The following is a 17,227-nucleotide window of genomic DNA, read 5'->3' on the forward strand; positions in this document are numbered from 1 at the left end:
CAACAACACAGAACTAACAAAAAAAGGCAATGAGTCAAACACATTCACCCTTAAGACTAACACCGACAATGTCCGCAGCAGTGACTGGGTTATTCATTCCTTAGTTTGATTAAAGTTCAAACAATCACCGTAACAGCCTTGTGAAAAACTTACCAAACAGTACTTAGTCAACAGGGGTATTTGCATATGTTTTTGAAAAGACGACGAATGACACGGTCACGTCTAGTGCCATGCGAACAACAACGATACCAATGGCAACACTTGCAGACACAGTTAAAGACGCAAATACAAAGATAAAACACTTTGTGATTCGTGTTGTTTGTGAGCTTAGTGATTCTTTAAAGATTTTGTCATGCTACTTGGACGGAATATGTGGTAAGTCCGTGTGTCACGTAAAGTTTATACCGTGACCTGTATCCGTAAGCATCATCCAGTAGGTAAAGTTATGTTGGTCAAAAAAGCGCAATGCGTTCATCTGAAGCTCTTATTGAATTGTTGCTCATATTTTACTGTGAAATCATTTAAATTCAGCAAAACACTAGGAAAAGACGTTTACTATTATAGAATAAGGTTATGATTTCATTGTTTAAGACATAAGCACTGAATTGCATCTGGCTTGAAATCCCGACGGTACCAAGCTGATTGAATTGCACCAACGTATGCCAGCGCCTGACGACAGCTCTACTTTGGTGCTCTACGAAAAGGGGGTTAATGCATGTGCGTAAAGTGTCGTCCCAGGTTAGCCTGTGAAGTCCGCCTAAACTGGATTTTGGCTAAGAAGAGACTCTCTTTAAACAAAAAATATCATAATAGCGGAAAGTGTCGACCCTGAATAGCCTATGTTGACTGCACAGGCTAATCTGGGACTCACTTTACAAACATGCATTAAACCCCCTTTTCACAGAACACGGCCCAATCCATGATCAATCCAAAAACAATTTATATGGCTGGGCCAGGAATCGAACCCGCGTACCTCGAATTTGTTTAATGTGCTCTACCAATTGAGCTAATCTACGGTTTTTGTATTGTTCAATGTGGTATATAATCCCGATTATCTGGTTTGCAGTTCTCTGCGCTCTACACGACGGTCCCGCCTGAGAAGCCGTACCAGGCGTCACGGTCTAACGCGTTCTTCATGGTGACGTTACTCGTGACGTTCTTTCTCATCGCCGTACCCATGGGCTACGTGTTCGTGGCGTAAGTCAATCATCCATTATTTATTTATTTTTTAAAGTGCGTAAAGTTTCGTCCCAGATTAGCCTGTGCAGTCCGCACAGCCCAATCAGGGACGACACTTTCCGCCTGGAATAATTTTTTGTTTGGAAGTTACTTGCTTTAAATGAAAAATTCCATAAAGGCGTAAAGTGTCGTCCCCGATTGGCCTCTGCGGACTTTGCAGGCTAATCTGGGACGACACTGTACGCACATGCATTAAGCCCCTTTTACCCAGGGAGAGGCTCCTCCTCATCGCCGAACCCATGCGTCACGTGTTACGTTCTACTCATGAGTGCCGCTCGCACTGAACCCATGCGTCACGTTCTACTCATGAGAGCCGCTCGCATGATACATTAAAAATCAAGCTTTGCAGAAATCGTTTCTAACGGACATCCTACCGCCTTACCGACAAAACAAAACGTATTGAAATCGGTTAAATTATAATGATATTTTAATAATTAGTGGTCAAGTTTGAAACGTGTCTGTAAACGATATAGCTTGTGATGACTATGGAGTAAATCGAGTGAGTATGTTACGTTTGTACGAAGCGTACATTAAAGCATAGGCATGTATTCCATTTTTATCAAAGGCTTCCAGGTCACAATATACGTTAGGATTTCATTAACAAATTCAATTTAAAGCGATAACTTTAACACAAAAAAAACAGTCAAAGTTTTGCGCGTAGAGACATCCATAACCATACCTTTTCTTAAAGAGCATTCCAAGCCGGATTGATTTATGTAGTTTTCAACTTAAGGCAAAAAACTGAATTTGTAGTATACACCTATGTTTTGCCTACCACATGCATCTTGAAATATTCAAAAATTAAGTCATGGCAAGTGCCCATATAGAGAAATGTGTCTTCAAGTAAATGACGTTCCCCTTTTTAGAAGTATAGCATTGAAACCAAAAATATTTAGTATACCTATAACCAGACATAACAGAAGGAGTAATCGCGTGATAGTCGAGTCGAGATGGCGACGTCCATGTCGAGGCAGGTATTTTTCGCTGTTTTATACCCTTTATGACTTGTATTAAATTGTTAAATGCCGCTCTGTTTCCAGCCATATGAGCAAGAAAGTAACTAGCGTTTATTTCTTTATAATATTCGCTTTATATCTCGCCTTCACTCGCTGCGAAATTTCTAAGCGGGTTGACCTAATTAGAGTTCCACTAAGAACTTTTACGGAAAATTAAGACGAGATATAAAGCGCATTTTAATACGAAATAAACGCTAATCACGTTTTTACTGAAATGACTGGAAAATAAGCGATATTTAAAATGAAACAAAAGTAATAAAGGGTATACAACGGCGAAAAATAACTGTCTCGGCATGGACGTCGCAACCTTTACTATCACGTGATTATCCCGAAAGCCTATCTTTTGAAATATATTTCTTACAAACGAAATATTTCAACGAAGTTCTAGTGATTTTCTTTTTTAGCGTTCTGATGCCGTTTTAAGGTGTATTTAATTTTTTTTATAGTTTACTTTAGCTTCTAAGTCACAAAAACCGTAAACAATAATAACATTTCTGACATGTTAATTTAAGTAGAAGTAGAAGAATATGTTTATCTACGTCGTTAATAACAGAAATTTCTGCTTGTGTACATTTAAAAGTGTATCATCGTATATATTAAATTTTATATTCAAAGAACATACAGTTTTCCAAATAATTGTACATACATTCTTATTGTAATAACGCTGTGTTAGTAGCAAAACTTGATGGTTGCAGCTTATTTTGCTTATGTTTCGCAATCTTTATGTGCTTCCTAGTTTGCCGTTTGCAGATGAACGCATTATCAATAAATTGTTTTTGACTGCTTTCCGGAAATAAGTATTCTACAAAAAAATGCACTCTAAGATTTCAAAGAATATGGAGAAACAGCAAACATCCCTTTTCAAATTTCTATTTCTCTTCATAAACATTATTCTTCAGATAAGTCTAAAAATAAGTTAAGTTAAATAATGATAAATGCACATGGATGTTTTGATCCCCAGGTTGCGCCCGAGCCCAATGTGTGGTCCCTTCCGGGTGTACGCGGCCCCTGTCGACATCGTGGGAGTTCAGATCTCCTTGGCGCACGGACACGTAAAGAACTTCTATGACGTTATCAGCTCCTCCGCCTTCATTATTATTCTCTTGCTGATTCTGCTGTGAGTGTGGGAACTTTAGCATAAACCCATTAATGCCTAGTGGACTCTCCCATCCTTCTAAATTTGATCAATTTATTTCCAAAATTCGGGATGTCAAGTATATTTATTTCTATATTTAGAATAGTTCTTATACAAATTCCATTAAGCAAACAACGCAGACCCAGATGAGACACCGCATCATGCGGCGTCTCATCTGGGTCTACGCTGTTTGCCAAGGCCTTTTTTCTAGATGCTAGTCATAAATGTGTTAAGCTGATCGGGAAGTAAATATAGGCGATTTGTCGGTTTTCGGTGTGAGAACGCTTTATATCGTCCTTTCAAAGGGAGACCACACATATTTTTATGAGCTCTTAAGCAAATGAAACTGTGCAAATTGTCTTCCTTTGAAGTGATGATATTTAACGATATTGCACAGAAAAACATATTGCACAGAAAACAAACATAAATTCACGATATTTCATGCCTTTTAGTAATACCGATATATACAGTTTATTGCAATATCTCCGTTGACTCTTAAAATGAATAACTTTATGACGTAAAAATAATTCTGTCACTACACAGTTTTGACTCACACATTTTATTGTTCAATGCGTTAGCCAATAATTAAAGTAGCGACTTCATACAAAAAAAATGTTAAAACATATATGTGTTATATATCAAATTGACACAAAACTGCAAAAAAAAAAAATAAAATCGGAACTCTTTTACCAGAGTTACAGCCCTTTTAATATTTTTAAACGGGGAAATCTTTCTGCTCGGTCAGATGTGGAATGTTAAAAAAGAACTTTTTTAAGGATTTATACAAGTATAATATATCAAATTAAAGGTTTTAATGAGACAAACACAAAAATGTAATCATTTTGAAAATCTGACCATCCTGAAAGGAGTTATGGTCCTTGAAAGATTTCCCAATTTAGGTGATTTGTCGGTTCAGTTTTGTTTGATGTTGGTACTATTATATGTGACCTTGCTGTTAATTATATGACAGTTGAAATTGCTTTCAACATGACAAAGGATTATAAATTCACAAGCTAATATTATCTAGTGAGTAACTGCTGTTTGGAATTGCAACAGGGCCAAATGAATGGTAGGAGGGGATGGGGGACAGACAAAAAGTGGTCACAACAATTATCAGATATTATCTGATCGAATTTAGTAAGCGACTTCAGTGTTTTGGCATCACAGCTTCATTTCTACTTCAGAAACAAAGACGCATGTAAATCATGTATAGTTACCACATCTTAAAACTTTAATTACAACATCTCCCACTCTGTATTGCTCACTCAGCTTGGCTGTTTATATATTTTGATATCCGTGTAGACTATATTAAACCACAGAGGATATCCAGGAACCTGTAAATATAAAGGAAAAAGAATTTTGATATTTTGTATCAATGACATACAATGTATAAATGATACATTTGTGCTTCCAAAGGTTCCATTTTTCAGATTATATTACCTGTGAAATTACTTTTCCTGTGTACCACTGTGTTTCACCATTCTCGAGAAACCTGTGGTCAATATTTTTACCTACTAACATATGTTGCTCATCAGGTGCAGGAATAGCCTGGACATTACCAATTAAAGTTAATACCTTAGTTTTCAACTCATCTACACTTAACTGTATTCTTTTTCCATTTTGAACTTTACTGAAGCTATAAACATTTTCATCACCACTACATTTTTGCTGGAATACATTTGTCTCTAATACGTTATTGAACTTTGAGTGCTTCTTCTTGCTTCTTTTTGTTCTGTATTTGAGTTAGCTTGAGATTTAATTTGCTCTTCTGTTTGTCATAGGCCATAATACACCATATCATCAGTCTCTTTTTCCAACTTTTCAATTCTTTTCAAGCTGCTCCTTCTTTAAGAATGCCTGATTTTGTTTTTCTAACCGCTTTTCCCGTATGACTTCCACTCTCTGACGGAAACGTTTTTTTTTTCTGTACTCGCCTCCTTTCGGAAAATCAGAAATTCTACACTCTAAAATTAAATCCAGCATATCATCTTTTGTGGCAAGCCATTATTGTGTTCTATTTAGTGAAAATGTAACATGTGCCTCCATGGCTGAGGTTGATATGTTTGGTTTTGATGAACGATGTGGTCGACACACGAAAATACTCGTTCAGGATACTTATTGTGCTTGTCTGCACTAGCAGTTGTGTTAGTATCAATGTTTTCATGCCTACCTCCGGGATGATGATCTCCATACTGCTTTTTTATAAGCTGTACCAACGCTGGTAGTATCACACCAAGTAAAACTAAAACATGTGAATCGAGATCTGACCTTTCAACTAGACTTTCATATATTTTGTCTTTCTTGACAGGGACGTCCTCAAATAGAATCAGCTTTCCTGCTATGAAATCGTCATGGTTTAATGCAACATCCTCTAGGTATGAAATGAGCTACAAATACCATGCATTCATCATTGAGATAGAGATATCCTTGTCTTCTATGACATTCCACAAAGGGGTTGTGATGAACTTTGAGACCAAGCCTAATGCTTTACAGCCTGCTATAAAAAAAGGTTCATTTAAGTCCTTTAACACTGACTGTAAAAGTCCATTTTGGGCTCCTTTACTTTGAAGGTATGACTTCATATGATCCTTGAAAAAGTAAACATGACCTGCATTTGTGAACAAAATGTTAAATCGATTGCCTCTCAGTGGCTGTAGCGGCAAACTTTTCATTATCTGTTCTTTAAGGGAGTCCCCTATGTATGTAACAAAATTTGAATGACAACCGTTCTTTTGATCACCCCTTCTTGCGAAAGCCTTACATGCAGTGTGGATGAGTCTTACAGTCCCTGGCTGACCAGACTTAGCAAATAATGGATTCAAAATGGGAATATGATTATCAAAATGTGCTTTTTCAGTTTCATATATGGTTCTTTGGGCTCTGTCAGCCATGTGAACAAGTGTGTGTAGCCCGCAAAAGAAGTTATTCATTTTGGACACTGCTTTCTGCTACTCAGTACAAAACTGATTATAGTTCTGAATGACTTCTGGAAGTACTGAAACACGATAGGTAGCTAACAAGTCATTAAATTTGGTTTCCGTAGAAGCACGATCACTCATAGTATTTTTAATATTACAAAGTATTTTTTTTCCAGCATCGGTGCCCATACTTACATTATTTATATCATTTAAAATATCTTGGAATGTCTCAAGAGTATCATGGCTTGATTTTGTGGTTATATCTCGCATATCAAATAAAAAGTAGTTCCCTTCGGAGTCCCTAGTTGCAAATGCGCCATATTTTGATGCCTCGTCTGCGTGTAGTGTAGTGTGTCTTGCGTCACATAACTCTGCCAACTGCTTGCTAGCTAACAAGCCTCTCTCAATCGACCAGTTGTGAATAGTACCTATTGCTGGGATTTTTTTTTTATTTATTTACAAGTTCAATGACACTAGTGATAACAGCACCAATATTATCATATGCTACATTATTGTCCAACAATGCATACAAACATTTATGTAAGGGTAAAGAGTATGTCTTACTTTTTTCATCAAATACCTGTACATTTTCAATATTACGTAGTTCATTACTTTCTTCCTCTAATTCATGAATGCGCTCTAAAAGCTCCTGTAGTTGTTGCACTTTATTTCTATTTTCATTTTCTAAAACAGAAATTTTACCTTTTAAAGTATCAATGTCATCTTGAGTAAATACCTTACCATTATGTTCAAGTCTTATAGATTTTTCACGCCAGTAAGCCTCTCTGTTAGCAGTCCGTTTTAAGTTTTGTCTTTCTTTTAATATGATTTCTTCATTTTTTTTCGAAACTGTTATTTAAAGAATCTTTTACTTTAATTACAACCCCAAGCTCTTCTTCAATAATGGGTCATTTCTACAAGCTCATCTGCCAATCTACGGGCAACCTGCTCATAAGTTGTCGATTTAAGCGCCAAGTTATCTTGACTGTGAAAAGGTCCAGTACTCGAAGTTGAAGGCGTTCCATCGTCCATTACAGGATACGCATACGGAGTATTTGAAAAACTTTCTAAATTCTCTTTCCCTTTAACCCTAGCTTTGCTTTTGTTTAAGTGCTGAAACTTTTGATATATCCTACCTACATCTTTTGTTAATGTTTTCAATGAACTTTTACCCGTTTTTTTTTTCAATTAAAATTTTACATGTTTCTCATATTGATTTAGTTCTCACAAGCTTGACAATGCTGTCATTTGTATAAATAGCTGTTGGAGCATCCATTATTATATTTATCTGAAAAACAGAAAATGTAAAACGTTGATACTTACATTTTCAAACTTTTCGAGATTCTTTATCTTGGCGCGGTCACTTTCCCTAATAAAATAAGTAAAACAACAGCTAAACATAAAAAGAAAATAAATAAATAAGCAAAACAAACCAAGGCTTAACTTAAATAAAATAATAAAAAAATCAAATGGCACATACTAATGATCAGAATCGGATGCCGATAAAATAACAACATCATCAGATTCCTCATTAGCATTGGCACTGCTAGTTTCATCAATATCAGATAGTGAGACAATGTTGCCGAGCTCACTATCAGGGGGAAGGGTTTTATCTGAGTCGTTACCAAAGTGATGAAGATCTAAGTATCTGCTCTTGGTAGTGAGCAGAGATACCGGCCCAGAAAACTGGCTGTCACAAGTTGCACGCACAGTTGAATGTGAAAAAGATTGAAGCTCAGTGGGTGGGATAATAGAGGGTCCGGATGACGAAGCTGAGTATTGGAATGATTCATAAAACATAGGATGCTGTGGGTCTATGGCCTGTGGTCCATCCATATAGTCTGGAACAAACGAGGTTTCTGATTGAACATTAGCAGTGCCAACCAAATGATCATGTAAATCAGGGTCAGGTGCAATCTGTACACGCAACTCAGTCAGAAAACGAAATAATAAACCATGGTTTGCATTATGAAAAACAAGGTTAACTGAATCTGGGAAAAAATCATATTCAGACGAGTCAAAGAAAGATAAATCAACATAAAATTCAGCAGGATTGTAAACGAAAGTAAAAGCTAAGTAAACTATCAGGTGTATTATTTGACCGCGCCATTTCGTAATTTTGCTTAATAGTCAGGGCTCTATAGTGTCTGCAAATGTAAGAACAACACTTAAATATACTGTATGCACCTACATTTTCCATATAATAATCTCGATCGGTCATATTTTCACAATTCAATACAAATATCGGATTAAAATTGTGTTTACAATTTCTATTTCCGGTAAATATTGTCAACTTCCGGTTTCGCTTTTAGAAAAAGTCTATGACACCGGCCCTAAAAAAAAGGTTGCACGCTGTTTTGCGCAGCAGACGCCCGCTCTGAAATTTGTTTGGTGGGAAAGTTTAAAGATCAATTTACCTAAAAATAAAAAAAAATGATGCCGGCACGTTTAGTAAAAGATAGAACACAATTTTTCCTTCACCTGATAGCTTTAGAGGGGGTTAATATGGATAAGTGATCGCTAATACAACAACAAAAACATCCGATCGTGAGCACACGATTGTTGCAAAACAATACCACGTGACATCTACCCAGAATCATCGCTAATCTCGCATTTTAACGAATTTTCCCAAGGGTACCTATGTTTACAAAATGGCGATGCCGAACCCAGAAATGACTTTATTTTTATGAAACAAACGTCTAGTTTTGATTAAATACGTATTTTTCAACAACAAAAGATAAAAGTATGCAAGAAAATATCCTACCTTGACATATATCCATCCATTCTGCTGAAAAAGACTAATTTTACATGATTTTATGCATTTGACACAGAACAGCATTTTGCATTGGAGTAGAAGGGAGGCTATTTTTAGCTTAAACCACTGAAGTCGCTAATTAAAGGGACCGTCAACCGCGATTGCCGAAAAAAGAAAAGTTCTAAAGTACCGTATTTTTTACAATTATCAGTTTATATTGATTAAAAATTCATGACTAGTATATTACATTACTTGAAAAAGTTCATATTTTCAGTATATTCGGTAATAAAATTTCGCTCTGTGAAATCGAAAGGACATCGCGAAAATAGGTAACGATATACATGAAACATAAATAACGCAAGTAGATTGATCATTTTACATATAAAATATATGCAATTCACTACGCATGCACAATTTGCACTCCTACCACGTGACGATGATGATCAATCTACTTACGTTTTTTATAGTTAACTGGTAGTTACCCGGTACATGTACCCAGTACAATTTAGAAAGATAGTATTCATGCAAATGAAGTAAACATACAAAATTGGTTTTTGGAACTTATTAATATAAGTTTGATATTCTATTTAAAAAGAGAGTATTAAACATATTTTTTTAAACTTTGACTTCTGATAATTTGTGTTTCTTTCTTTTTGCAATCCTAGTTTGGCTATTTACTATTTGTGGAAAATGAAGTCGGCAAACTATGACGTCATTAAGCAGTTGCAGCGTCAACTACTGCAGGTAATTATGTTACTTCTTAGATACACTGTATGTTCTAGCAGGTAATCAAATAAATGTTAATTGTAATACATGTATACGTATATTAAAGATCTACATTTTATGTATAAGTATTGTTTTGATTTAAGTAAACGACGAAACTCGTATGCGAAGGATATTTCTTTGCAGGGAGAAAAGGACAAACAATTCCTGTTACTCAAATTGAGTAACATCTCAGGCAGTCCTCAGAAACCAGCACCGGGTATCAACAAATCGAGACCCGAACCTGCGACAAACACTCCGCGTGTTGTCCAAGCAGCGCCACCAAGCGTTGCCAACAACAACTTCAACAACAACAACAATAGCGCTCCTCCCAGTTACTCGGAGCATGATGGCGTCATCCATAATGACGTCATTCACACGAACAAGGAGCGTGGATTACTTGCTATTACGTCACATCCAGAAGTTCGCGCCGATGCAAACGTAGTTATCAGAAATAACGATGCTGAAGCGGCTATGGAGGTACCGTATAGTGACTTGTCGTCATGTTTTATAATTTGTTCCGCGCCATGCGAAAATAGCTATGATTTCATTTGCAATCGCACAATCTGGTCAGGAGCTACCCTCTCCAGTTATGTGACCACGAAAGATCGCGTTACTTTATAGCGGACAGCGTAGCTCCCCATCAGTCGGCGAATTTGCGCTGGCTAGTCTGGAGTATCGCTGGCCGCAAACGGCATAAGACCCCTTTTCGCATGACGCAGTTCGTTTTTTACCAGTGTTCGTATATAGTTTCAAGAATGAGTACAACTTCAAGAATAGTGATACAATAATAAGTATTTAGATTCGCCGAATGATAATCCACTGGCACATCCAGGTTAAACTTTTCTTAATCAATTTCAAATTTAGCACAAATCTCTCCCAACCGTGCAATAAAAACACTTAAATATGGAGTTTCGATATTCAGTATAGCAGAGTGTATAAAGATAAATTTTCTGTAAGAGGGACCTGTCGACGGCTAGTAGGTGAAAGGGTGAGCGACAAATAAATTAATACTAAACTCGCTCCCTTTTTTAACTAGACGCATTTTGGCTGACGTAACACTAGAATCTAACATGATTTCGTTCATTTTCTTGTAGATTGGAGACGATTGGTAAAATAGTGAGCATTTTGCCGCAAACAGGTTTGCACTTTGTATTTCAATGTTATTACTAAAGCTATACTAATTTTATGACTTCTTTAAGTTTCTGGTCAGTTTAAAAATAAAAATAATTTACGGTATTGCAAAAGTGAATTCGATATTTATATAGTGTTCATCTACAACTACAGTTAAATGGAAGGTATTAAATATGAATTCAGATAGATAAAATATGGTTTGTTTGTTTTCTAAAACCTGTTTACTATATTTTTGCAGGCAGAGCAATTTTTTTTACAGATGTAACTTCCTATCCTTCACGACGCCATTGCAAATTAAAGACGGCATTGTGTTGATGGATTGATTACGTGATTATGTTGACAATCATTGTTAAAGCTAGAAACTCTCTTCAAAATCGATCAGCACATGGATGCTTGTTTTTTGTATATTTTATTTAAATGGGATTTAATTTGAATGGAGGAATTGCAGTCTACTCGAGCTTTTGTGTACGAAATAAATATTAACGTTGAAAACGAAATAACTGTATTCAGACTTTTATACTTATATTCAAACAAACCAAATTTCCAGAACTTTATTGTTGGACTCTGTGTTTGGTACAAAATATTTGCGCCAGTGTTTTCGCTGTTCATTTACTAACGAGTGTGTGTGATTTACCAAACATCCATTTAAGATTTACATTTGTTATCATCTTGTGGAATTAATTTCGCTTGAGTAGACTTCCAATGGTTGTATAAAAATGCTGTGATAGTATATGTGTTGTTTTCTGTTGCCATATGTCTATTGTCTTGTTGGTGCTCATCTATATTTCTTAACATCTTGGGCGTATTTTTTATTTTATTTCGGTGTTTTATGTGTTCCTTCTTTATCTTAATCTATTCAACAAATTTTAACCCTTATTCTTCTGAAAAATTGTGTTGTTGTTCGTTTATTGTCTTAAACTATTGGGATGTTTTCTAATAAATTATTTCCTGAAAAACAATTCAGTCTTCCTTTGGTAGCCCTTTCAGTCCTCCTTCAAGATGACAAGAACTCCACATCCTTGTGTAGTGTAATGTGGCTGTCTATGGGAGTAATGATGGTCTTAGACTCCACATCCTTGTGTAGTGTAATGTGGCTGTCTATGGGAGTAATGATGGTCTTAGACTCCACATCCTTGTGTAGTGTAATGTGGCTGTCTATGGGAGTAATGATGGTCTTAGACTCCACATCCTTGTGTAGTGTAATGTGGCTGTCTATGGGAGTAATGATGGTCTTAGACTCCACATCCTTGTGTAGTGTAATGTGGCTGTCTATGGGAGTAATGATGGTCTTAGACTCCACATCCTTGTGTAGTGTAATGTGGCTGTCTATGGGAGTAATGATGGTCTTAGACTCCACATCATTGTGTAGTGTAATGTGGCTGTCTATGGGAGTAATGATGGTCTTAGACTCCACATCCTTGTGTAGTGTAATGTGGCTGTCTATTTGTTTTTACAAAGATGTTATGATCAGAATTCCAACTATGATTGTGCAGCATTTAATAGCGACCCATGGTTTGATATGTATGGACGCGATTTAAGAAAATAGAAAATTGATGTCAAGGACTATTTCTTGCGTATAAATGACGATTCCTTGTACACATGACGTATTCTTTTATATTAATTGTATACGCAATATCGACATGATTATAGGGATAATACACGTTTCCGAGGGCATGATCATCTGCGGGCGCTCGAAAAATCCGTTCCTGCCCGAGTGGTCATGTCCGAGAAAATGTGTATTTTCGCTATTATTGGATAAACAAATCACACATACCAAAATAAATTAAAATAACATTGAAAACATTATGTCTTGTTCATTCGACATCGACAAAATAGTTCGATTATTTCATATGACGTCATACATTTTCATGATCATATCTCGCATAATCACAAAGTTATGTGGGAACAATGTAAATTGTAACCTAACTTTCCAAGGACAATAAGTCTGAAAATATTGCAGGTATGAGTTATGGTCCTGGCTAATATGTTGGGGAATGTCCGTAGGAAGAAATGTACCAAGTATGAAGTTGATATCTTAAAACATGACAGTTATTTGAGATTAAAAAAAACTTTAATAAATGTCGACCCCAGGGTGAGTACAACAGTTCTCAATTTTCTTTGAAAAGTCGAGCTTAAAATGACCTTCACCATCTGGTTTCAGACAATACTTTTACATTCTATACATAGATGGTGACGTCACTACGTTATGGTCACCTCTATACTAAGACGCATCACATTCCCCTGGTTTGCATTGTGTACACACCTGTCTTACTGACCTGTGTACGAACGCGAAAGGAATTGTGGGTAGCACTTCTTTTACGAGTGAAAAGTGGAAGAGAAAGTATGTCAGGTAATCATGCTTCTAATAATCGCTATCATTCTTAAAAGAGATTCAAAATCACATTTAAACATTTCGTTTCAAACACACAATAAAAAACGATTTTTCTTTTATTATTAACATTGTCATTCCTAAGCAGAACTACTTTGGCGAAAGCATAATGCCCGCTACCAGGGGAATGTGATGCGTTTTAGTATAGAGGTGACGTAGTGATGTCACCATCTATGTATAAAATGCCTGGTTTGGGGAATTATGCCGAAGTAGTTCTGCGTAGGAATGAAAATAATATGAAATAAGGCAAAGCATCAAAGCGAGCTCGATTTTTGTTAAATAGAAGAAACTAACAAAAAACGTTAATAATGATAATTTTTTAATTAAATTATTAAAGTTTACCTACGAAGGTCAGATCGAGATTCAAACCCGAAACCACACATGAGCCATCTAATGATACCGACCTGGGTTGCTCTACCAATTAAGCTATCTGACCTTTTGAAAAATATATAGGTAAACTGCAATGCTTTATAATAGCATGATTACCTTGCTGAGGAGAATAAGGGATTCGCGGGATGGAATGAGTGGGGAGAACAAATCAAAGTGAAAGCCGATTCCTTCTGTGCATTAGTTGATGGTAACCATAATGCTCGCAGAAATTTTTATTTTTTCGTGGCTGCTCGATTAGCTACCTTAAAAAGTAGAACTTCATTTCCCGTGACTACAATATTAAAAAGGTAAAAAACGCAAACAACTGCAGTTTGTCGGACATCCCCACTTTTATCCAAAACACATTAGAATAACACAAAGCCCTTTTCTGTATTAACAAACTTCATTGTATTCTAATCGAAACATCATCAATGATCATACGTTTGCATAAGATAGTATTTAATTTATTTTTAAATACCTTCAGCGCTTTGATTTTATATTACGAAATGTATTGGAGTGTGTGGAGTGGAGTGTAACCCGTCGAGGCGGTAGACATTTTTGTTTTGAAAGATACTAATTAATCACAATATACAAAGGATGGATTGGATAAATGGATAAACCATAAAACGTAAGACTTCAAATGAACATTTTAAATTTTCATCGTAGATTTAATGTTATAAACAAGAAACACAAATATCGAAATAGACCATCAGATAATAGCAAAAGTATACTGCTCAAAATTGTAATAGTTTATCTAGGTAAATGTAGCAAGGTTCGGTATAAGGAGAACTTATACTGCCTTGCTATATGAGCTAGCTTTTATAGCGACGCGTTAGAGTGTCTGCCTGATTTGGAAACGGGAGGTTCCGGGTTCGATCCCCAGTATGGACGGGGATTTTTCTGGCTGGGTTTCATTGGCGCCCAACGTAAAAACCCACACTGTGTGTCAGACGTCCCACAGATGTCATGACAATCGGAAATTCGTGGAAGAATTTCATAATTAGAGGGGGTGTATGTAGCAAGGTTCGGTATAAGGAGAACTTATACTGCCTTGCTATATGAGCTAGCTTTTATAGCGACGCGGTAGAGTGTCTGCCTGATTTGGAACCGGGAGGTCCCGGGTTCGATCCCCAGTATGGTCGGGGATTTTTCTGGCTTGGTTACATAAACAACAATGAACAAAGACTCTGAATGAGAACTGAAGCGCAAACGAGAAGCGTCCAGTGTCAGTGACGCAAGTATAAACGAAGCACAAAATAATGAAAAGAGTGAAAAACAGAAAAAGAAGAAAGCAAAACAGAAACAGATTGCTAATAAGTGTGGCAACAATGAATCTGAAACAGAGGACGACATTGATGTAGCATCAGAGATGAAAAGACTTAATAAAAAGCTTGAGAAACTGGGTGAGTCATTTAACATTTTGACCAAAAAGTTAACAAACTCAATCATGTAAGACGACGGGTCGATCAGAAACGGAATAAGAGAACTCTTTACAGAAATGAAAGACGACCTCCTTAAATCTGTCACACATAAGGTAGATGAAATTGAAAGTAATCTTTTTGAAAATAATCAGGCTTTTGAAAAACTTAAAACCGAAATAAAGACCCTGAAGGAAGAACTGAACGACCAGAAATATATAAACAATAACAACAGAAATGAAACAATATATTTTAACAGAAAGATGTTTGAAAATAAAAGCGAGCAATATTCCAGAGCCAACAATATTAAAATTCAAGGCATACAAGATACAAACCCGCGAGAATCGACAAGAGAATCTGCTGAAAAGGTTATACGAATACTGAAAGATAACGACATCTGCAATATCACCATGGCAGATATAGACATTGCACATAGATTACCAAACAAAAACAATACAATCAGAGACATTATAGTAAGACTAGTAAGCCGACAAACAAAAGGACATATATTAGCAAACAGGAAAAAGCTCCGTGAAACAAACATTTTCATAAATAAAGACATGACCAGATTGAATCTGCATGTACATATGTGTGTAAAGAAGAAAATGGTTGATGAAGTACGCGATGCATGGTTTAGCAACGGTAAAATCATGTTCAAGAGCCACATGAACAAAATCCAACCTGTCAAGTTCGAAGAATACGAACATTTGATCAACTTACTTACTCAGCACAGCAACAAAATAAAGTGAAATTTCGCCAACGAATAGTATCTTTTTGTGAACAGTATAGTTTATATCACACTATTTGTTCTTCTGGTGTGTAACCACGAGTTCTCGAGGAAACGCCACTTAAAGTAGTACATACACTGATCGTATACAACATAATGTATTGAAGTAAACACTTCTATTCATATAAATAGTAAACGGTTTAAGTGAAAAATATATCTGAACGTTCAATATGCGATTCAACATTATTATTTCAAACGAAGAGAATGTATACAGAATGTATACAATCGTTTATGTCAGGCATGCATATGTTATCATATAGTAATATTCATTACCGCTTCCCAAACTTTCCTCTGTTTCTTAGCATTCGTTGCGTAAAACTATTAAAAGTTTAAAATATTTGCAAAAAACGAATAACTGCCTTTTCTACTTTAAGCAATTAACATGTAATAAAATACACGTGTTTTTTATGTCCATGAGCGTTGAACATTTAAATCTAATATGTTTTATTGAGTAATGATAACATATGTACGAAAAGTATTTATGTAAGCTATGAAATACCTACAATGTTATTATTAATCTCGGTATTACTATTGTGCAAATATTTCCACTATTTATACCATGTGAAATAAAACAAACGTTAATTATCATAAATACGATAAACATAGTATACATATAGCTGATAATGTTTATTTAAAGGAAAATGATTAAATATGTTTATGTCTAAAAGAATCTGTGCAACACACACTTTAAAGATCCTTAAGAATACCACATAGACATGGTTTCACAAAACTTTTCTTTTGTTTTTCTCAATGAAACGCCTTTTTAACTTTTCCTTATACAAAGTTGTAAGGAAAAATGAAAAAGGCCAACGCAGATAAGTTATCTCGAAAATGAAAAAGGTCAACGCAGATAAGTTATCTTAATAGTCAACGCAGATCCTTGTATTTCGTTTCGACAAGGAAATGCGGCTACCCTATTATGTTGATTATATAGTTTAAGATATGTCTGTATGTCATTAGTGGTGCCTATAATAGCGTAATTATTCTAATTAAGGTATCTATATGATATGCACAGATGTCAGATGTACGGCACATTAAGTAAACAGGTATTAATTCAAATAATTTTTTCATTCTTTTAGCCAAATACTTTATCTTTAAATGTAAATGCGAAAGCACCGCCCCTAAATTCCTACAATATATGAGCTACTTAACCCATAGGCTAAAAATAGAGGAAACAATATCACACATAAAACACACATATGAATTGTTTAGTCAACGATGGATTCTTATGGATTATTCTTAGAAAATACAGCCGTATGAACACGCTTAACATAAAACTTTTAATAGACCCAACTGAATCTAGGC

At 35.7% G+C, this 17,227-nt stretch overlaps 1 protein-coding gene across 2 annotated transcripts in view; it reads left to right on the plus strand.

Moving 5' to 3' along the window:
- LOC127873809 (transmembrane channel-like protein 7) overlaps positions 1–11,820 on the plus strand; it is a 31,914-nt gene extending 20,094 nt beyond the window's left edge. The window contains exons 13-18 of one of the 2 annotated variants that reach the window (XM_052417804.1): positions 1,067–1,197; positions 3,217–3,372; positions 9,729–9,807; positions 9,973–10,305; positions 10,923–10,966; positions 11,219–11,820. In XM_052417804.1, the coding sequence (XP_052273764.1) occupies positions 1,067–1,197; positions 3,217–3,372; positions 9,729–9,807; positions 9,973–10,305; positions 10,923–10,940 (717 nt within the window). In that variant the 3' untranslated portion in view covers positions 10,941–10,966; positions 11,219–11,820. Of the gene's footprint in view, positions 1–1,066; positions 1,198–3,216; positions 3,373–9,728; positions 9,808–9,972; positions 10,306–10,922; positions 10,967–11,197 lie in introns of both variants that reach the window. The other variant, XM_052417803.1, reaches the window with a different exon arrangement.
- Positions 11,821–17,227: the final 5,407 nt, after the last annotated feature.

Source organism: Dreissena polymorpha, chromosome 3, assembly GCF_020536995.1.
Source record: "Dreissena polymorpha isolate Duluth1 chromosome 3, UMN_Dpol_1.0, whole genome shotgun sequence".
NCBI lineage: Eukaryota > Metazoa > Mollusca > Bivalvia > Myida > Dreissenidae > Dreissena > Dreissena polymorpha.